The sequence below is a fragment of the Hydra vulgaris genome, chromosome 09 (assembly GCF_038396675.1).
Source record: "Hydra vulgaris chromosome 09, alternate assembly HydraT2T_AEP".
Taxonomy (NCBI): domain Eukaryota; kingdom Metazoa; phylum Cnidaria; class Hydrozoa; order Anthoathecata; family Hydridae; genus Hydra; species Hydra vulgaris.
Genome location: NC_088928.1, coordinates 46715311 through 46721727, shown reverse-complemented (window position 1 = coordinate 46721727; position 6417 = coordinate 46715311). Strand labels below are relative to the sequence as shown.

The window sequence follows — 6417 nt, the reverse complement described above, 5'->3', positions numbered from 1 at the left end:
GTTTTTATGTCTATGGTTCCACACTTGGGTGGTTTGAAAGAATTTCCATTATGTTATTTTCTTATTAATATATAATATTATGGTAGGTTTAAAGGACCTTTGAAGATAAAGACTGAGTATTTTTATTGTGGTATTACTACTATCCAAGGTTTTCTTATCTCCACTTACAATTAAATTGGTAGTTTTGTATCAAAATTTTGTTTCTCCTTGGTAAGTTTTCTATATCATGACCTTAACTCATTTTGTATAGGATTATTTTAACTTCTTAATTAGGATAAATTATAGGCTATGAAGTTAAAGTTACTAGGCAAGAATATAAAACTTGATTTATGAGCCTTCTGCTGATAAATTTGTGTCATTACCAACTGTATAAACGACAGCTTTATTTTTGCTTACAGTAGTTCTTTATTAGACTAACTGTTTTCAATGTTTTTATTCTATGTTCAAAACAGATTCAAATCGTATACAATTTTTTCATACCAAATTTTAGTTTTAACTTACTATTTAACTTCAAGAAGTTCAAGAAATAGTAGGAGTTGCTCTTTCCTTAATTTTTATTATTTCTTCACTACAAAAGTTTGTAAAAGTATAACCATTTCTTGCCACAACTCTTTTTCAATGCTTGCAATTTTGTCTTCGTTTAATTGATCACATAAACTATTTAAACCTTTTAACTTATATGTGTGTGTTTATATATATATACATACACACTGCTAACAGAAAGTTTAGGACAGGTACTGAATTTTAAGAAACAACTAAAAAATAAAAGTTTTAAATTTGTAGTTTAATTATTATGTTTACATTTATGAAATATTGTTAAATCTAATTAAACAACAATTTTTCTCTTAAATTTTAGCTACATCAAAATAACCTCCTTTATTTCAACTGCATAGCGTACTTTTAATTTACACAGTGTTTTGGGTACTTTTAATTTACACAGTGTTTTGCGTATTTTTAATTTACACAGTGTTTTGCGTACTTTAAATTTACAAAATGTTTTAGGTACTTTTTTTTCTATTTACTTTTAAACATGTACTTTTAAACATATTTAATGCAGAAGATAAAGCTGTTTTGTGCATTTCTGTTCCCATAGTAACTTAATTGTATTAAGATCTGGTGACAGTGTTGCCCATTCCATTATTTCTAGGGTTTGGTGGCTTTCAGGTCTTTTTTGCAAACAATTTTTGCAAATTTTAAAAGTATGTTCGAAAAAAAGCATACTGATTGGAAACAATGTTTCAAAATATATCTGTAAATTTCTTTTTTTTTGTTGTTTATTTGTATGTAAAGTTCTCACTTTTTCTGCTCCAAATGTTCCCTAAGAGTAACAAATTCATTTTTCAGAGTTGTTAAAAAGCATTTTTAATTGTACCTTCCGCAAATGTTGTACCTTTCAATCATTGCAACTCATTGTACCTTTTTTCCACAAACAAAAACATGGTGTTTTAAATCAAAAAGTTTAAATGTAGAGTCATTTGTCCAAAGGATGTTCTTCCATTATTTATTTAACTCATGTTTGTTGTCATGATCAATTGAGAGTTAGAGAGCATCACATAACCCAATTACAATCAGTTATTGGGTGTAATTGTTTTAAAAGATTGTTGTTATTGTGAATTGTCATAAATTGTACACTGTATTAAAAGGTCTATATTAAAAGTCGGGTAGTAGTAAGTACCATAAATGAGTAAAACAGTAAAAAAAAATTTGTTATGCTAGGACTGTGCAGATCTGTTTGATAATGTTATTTTGTAATAACAAAAATATGAATTATTGTATTTAGAAAAGATTTTTATAACTTATTAATAGTGACTATCTACTACATAAGTAATATTTAAGATTTTTAGAAAGTAACTTGGCAACAACCTAAATTATATTTGAGTACCAAGCTTATTTTGGAATTAATCATGTTAGCCAAATCAAAAGTTGATACAAAATGAATCAAAGTAGTAAACCATGTGTAAAAAAAAAGAACTCTACAGTCAATTATACTCTCAACCTTTCAAGCAACAATTTAAAATGTATTCCTTCTGAGTTGTTTTCTCAAAAAAGTTTCAAGTCAATTAACTTATCATGTAACTTCATCAAGTTAATACCTGAGAATGTTTTTCCTGGAAATACTGTAGTTGAACTGGTATTATTTTCAAACGAATTAACAGATATTTGTGGCCTCAAGAGTCTGCCAAACATACAAGTGTTAAAATTGCAACACAATAAAATTGTTGCTCTGAATGATTCACTTCAAAATGCTAAAAGTCTCAAAGTCTTAAGGTTAGACAGCAATTTAATTCATGAAATTAAACAAAATGAAATTTCATCACTCTCTAATTTAACCTATCTTGACATTAGCTCAAATCTCTTAAGGGATATTTCAGCTATAAATGCACTGGTTGTATTGGAAGAGTTGAATTGCTCACATAACAGTTTGACTTGCTTACCTGTTCTGTCTTCTTTAGTTAAGTTACTTGAAATCGATGCAAGCTTCAATTGTCTAAATGATGTTTCTGGGTTGGGCATGCTTCGTCAGTTATCGATTCTTGTGCTAGACAATAACGAACTAAATAGTTTAGCCTCCCTGAAGTCTTTGAGCTCGTTGCAAGTGTTAAAAATTTCTTGTAACAGATTTGTAAGCATAAAACATATTGTTGAACAGTTCAAAGAGCTTGAAGTTTTACATGTTGATAGAAATAAAATAGAGGAAATATCCGAGCTGAAACAATTGTTAACTTTGTCAATATCATTGCGTGAATTAAATATTTATGATAATCCCATAATGCTAAACCAGGAGATGCAATCTGAAGTTTATACTTTTATAAAAAAAATGAATCTTGATATATTAGATAGAAACATTAATAGTACTCCAGTTATTAAGCAAAAAATAATGCGACCAATGTCTGCTGATCAAATGATGTCCTCACGCTTTGTTGAAAATCAAATTATTAACAGCAACATATCTATTAACAAATATGCAATGAATTTGAATAAGAAATTTGAAAATTTATCACAATTGTTCAGCAAACTACCAGACAAAAATGAATTAGGTATAGTTTATAATATTTATTATTCAAAAAATTTTTAAACATTTATATTATAATAATAAAAAATATTTATATTATAATAGTGAAGTTTTTACAATATTAAAAACATAATGTATGTAATATAAATGGATGATGTTTATGATTCCTATACAAAGTATTCAATTTTGTTTGCTTTTGTTTTTATATTGTTTTTTTTTTTTTAACCGAATGAATTTAATAGAGTCTTCTCACCATGAAGAGGAGACTTTAATGTCAAAAAAAAAGCTATCTAGACCATCAAGCAGTTGCAGTAGGTAAGACCAATCCACAATTTTTGAACTTTTAATTCCTTTTATAATAATTTATTGTAACTTTCAATAAATTTTATTATATTTTTATAAATAATTGTTAGTCAGTCAAGAATTCTCGCAGCAAAAGTTTACGCAGATACACACACCTGAGATTTACATGCATATGAAAATCTATCGGGAAAAGGTATCAAGAAAAATGTACAAAATAAAATGAGTATTTTCAGAGACTTCTGTTATTATTAGAAATTTCTATTATTATTCTATTAAGCTATGAACTTATATTTATACAAAAGTAATTTAATAGAATTTAAATAATAGATTTAACATGTTTCTTTATTAAGTGTTTTAGATATTAGGTATAAACATGTTTCTTAATAAAGTATTGTAAATAAATAAATTTTAACAGCAATTTTAATTTTCAGTTACTTTGTAGTCTTTGTATTTAAAAGTTTTATATTCATTTATATCTTAATTTGGTGATAAACTATAACCAATATTATAAATTAAAAAATGTTTTTTTTAATTCATTGATATATATACACTATCGGACAAAACGAGTGCAACCAAATAATGCTAATTTAGTTTCTTTATATAAAAGTGCTGCATTTTTTCAATTTAGAGAAATAACTATGTAACTGTTTAGAGACAAAGTTCTTCAAGTTTTATTCATCACAAAGTTCATTATTTGTACACGAAAATTAATAAATTAATCAAAAGTACTAAAAAAAGTTGATTTCCTTCTGGACAAAACAAGTGCAACTCCAAAAAATGTTGACCAAGCTGTATTTCGCTATCAATATTTCAAAGCAAATCCTTTGTTTTCGATCACAGCCTTGCATTTTTGAGGCATAGATTTGATCAGGTGATCAATGAAACTTTGTGGAATCGCTGCCCAGGCCTTTTTTGTGTTCAAACAGAAATGGTCCATTATTCCATCGTTTCGATGTATTGGACCTAGACCGTTTGCAGAAAAACACCCCCAGACCATTAAATCCATTAGTGAAATCAGCGGTTTCTTTGCAGGGCGTTGAGAAAACAATACAGCTTCAACAGCACGTAGTCTGATTGTTTGGTCCGATACAGGCAGCTCTAATTGCTTTTGCATCTCGACTGATGATATTCAGGGATCCTTCTTGACGGATCTGACGATCATAGAATCCTCTCTAGAAGTGGTGGAACGCGGTCTTCCACCTTTGTTATCTGCTGCCAACTTCCCCGTAGAACAATATTTGGAACATAGTCTTGATACGGTCCATTTTTTCACGCGATATTTATCACAAATACTTTTTTGTGACATTCCACTTATGTAATCGCTAATAATTTTCTTTCTTAGTTCCAATCCAAGACTGTCGGGAGCCATTTTCGCACTTGAAGTAAAAAATAATAAAAATAAATTATCACGCTTCTCAACGCTTACAGTGTTACATTTACCTTGTGATGATACAATAATTCTCTGTGGAACACAACGTCTTGGTTGGATGTGGACTGTATTGATGTAATGAAACACTTGTTGTATTTCACTTCTTGTATTGATGTTCTTCGATAAAATGCTTTGATAAAACTCACTTCGATAAACTGTCTCGATAATACTGACTGATTGACTTCTATATACTGACTGAATTACATGTCGATTTACATGTCTCTTATATAGTAAAATGAACCTGTGTGAATGAAGATGAATCATGAAGATTCTAGATGCTTCTTTTCGATGCTTCTGGATGCGTCTGGATGCTTTTGAATGTTTCTGGATACTTCTGGATGCTACTGGATTCTTCCAGATGCTTCTTCTGGAAACTTCTGGAAGCTTCTGCATGCTTCTGGAAACTTCTGGATACTTCCTTTAATTATTAAAAAACTTCCGTGACGTTGACACGGACCAGACTTAAGAATATGAAACAAACCAAAAAAGTTGCACTTGTTTTGTCCGCTGCAAAATGGCACTTGTCAACGAAATTCTGCCTGTGTGCTGTATATACAATACTGTATATACAGTGTTGGACAAAACATTTGCCACCAATATCGAACAATGCTAAAAAGTGTTCCTAATTTTACATGTCCTAAAAACGAAACGAACTATACTACCACAGCAAACAGTTCAGGAGTCTGGAGTCATAGCATGCCATGACATGCGCAATCAGCTGACAGGTTAAAGCACACAGGCAGAATTTCGTTGACAAGTGCCATTTTGCAGCGGACAAAACAAGTGCAACTTTTTTGGTTTGTTTCATATTCTTAAGTCTGGTCCGTGTCAACGTCACGGAAGTTTTTTAATAATTAAAGGAAGTATCCAGAAGTTTCCAGAAGCATGCAGAAGCTTCCAGAAGTTTCCAGAAGAAGCATCTGGAAGAATCCAGTAGCATCCAGAAGTATCCAGAAATATTCAAAAGCATCCAGACGCATCCAGAAGCATCGAAAAGAAGCATCTAGAATCTTCATGATTCATCTTCATTCACACAGGTTCATTTTACTATATAAGAGACATGTAAATCGACATGTAATTCAGTCAGTATATAGAAGTCAATCAGTCAGTATTATCGAGACAGTTTATCGAAGTGAGTTTTATTAAAGTGTTTTATCGAAGAACATCAATACAAGAAGTGAAATACAACAAGTGTTTCATTACATCAATACAGTCCACATCCAACCAAGACGTTGTGTTCCACAGAGAATTATTGTATCATCACAAGATAAATGTAACACGGTAAGCCTTGAGAAGCGTGATAATTTATTTTTATTATTTTTATGACTTCAAGTGCAAAAATGGCTCCCGACAGTCTTGGATTGGAACTAAGAAGGAAAATTATTGGCGATTACATAAGTGAAATGTCACAAAAAAGTATTTGTGATAAATATCGCGTGAAAAAATGGACCCTATCAAGACTATGTTCCAAATATTGTTCTACGGGGAAGTTGGCAGCAGATAACAAAGGTGGAAGACCGCGTTCCACGACTTCAAGAGAGGATTCTATGATCATCAGATCCGTCAAAAAGGATCCCTGGATATCATCAGTCGAAATACAAAAGCAATTAGAGCTGCCTGTATCGGACAGAACAATCAGACGACGTGCTGTTGAAGCCGAATTGTTTTCTCG

General features: G+C 30.6%; 2 protein-coding genes across 2 annotated transcripts in view; one reads left to right on the top strand and one right to left on the bottom strand.

The window, feature by feature from the left end:
• The window catches only part of LOC101238105 (nucleolus and neural progenitor protein), a 110664-nt gene that overhangs the window by 53150 nt on the left and 51097 nt on the right, over positions 1–6417 (bottom strand). The gene's annotated exons all lie outside the window — the stretch shown is intronic.
• LOC105844516 (leucine-rich repeat and death domain-containing protein 1) lies at positions 1781–3649 on the top strand. The gene is made up of 3 exons (XM_065805886.1): positions 1781–3038; positions 3256–3328; positions 3427–3649. Exons 1-3 carry the CDS (start codon positions 1934–1936, stop codon positions 3473–3475), a joined length of 1227 nt encoding a protein of 408 aa, XP_065661958.1. The 5' UTR covers positions 1781–1933; the 3' UTR covers positions 3476–3649.

What these genes read in the sequence shown, in the direction of transcription:
- LOC105844516 (XM_065805886.1), top strand. Translation starts at nt 1,934, where the DNA reads ATGAATCAAAGTAGTAAACCATGTGTAAAAAAAAAGAACTCTACAGTC. An exon ending in ACCAGACAAAAATGAATTAG is followed by an intron (nt 3,039 to 3,255) that starts GTATAGTTTATA and finishes TGAATTTAATAG; the next exon opens with AGTCTTCTCACCATGAAGAG. An exon ending in CCATCAAGCAGTTGCAGTAG is followed by an intron (nt 3,329 to 3,426) that starts GTAAGACCAATC and finishes AATAATTGTTAG; the next exon opens with TCAGTCAAGAATTCTCGCAG.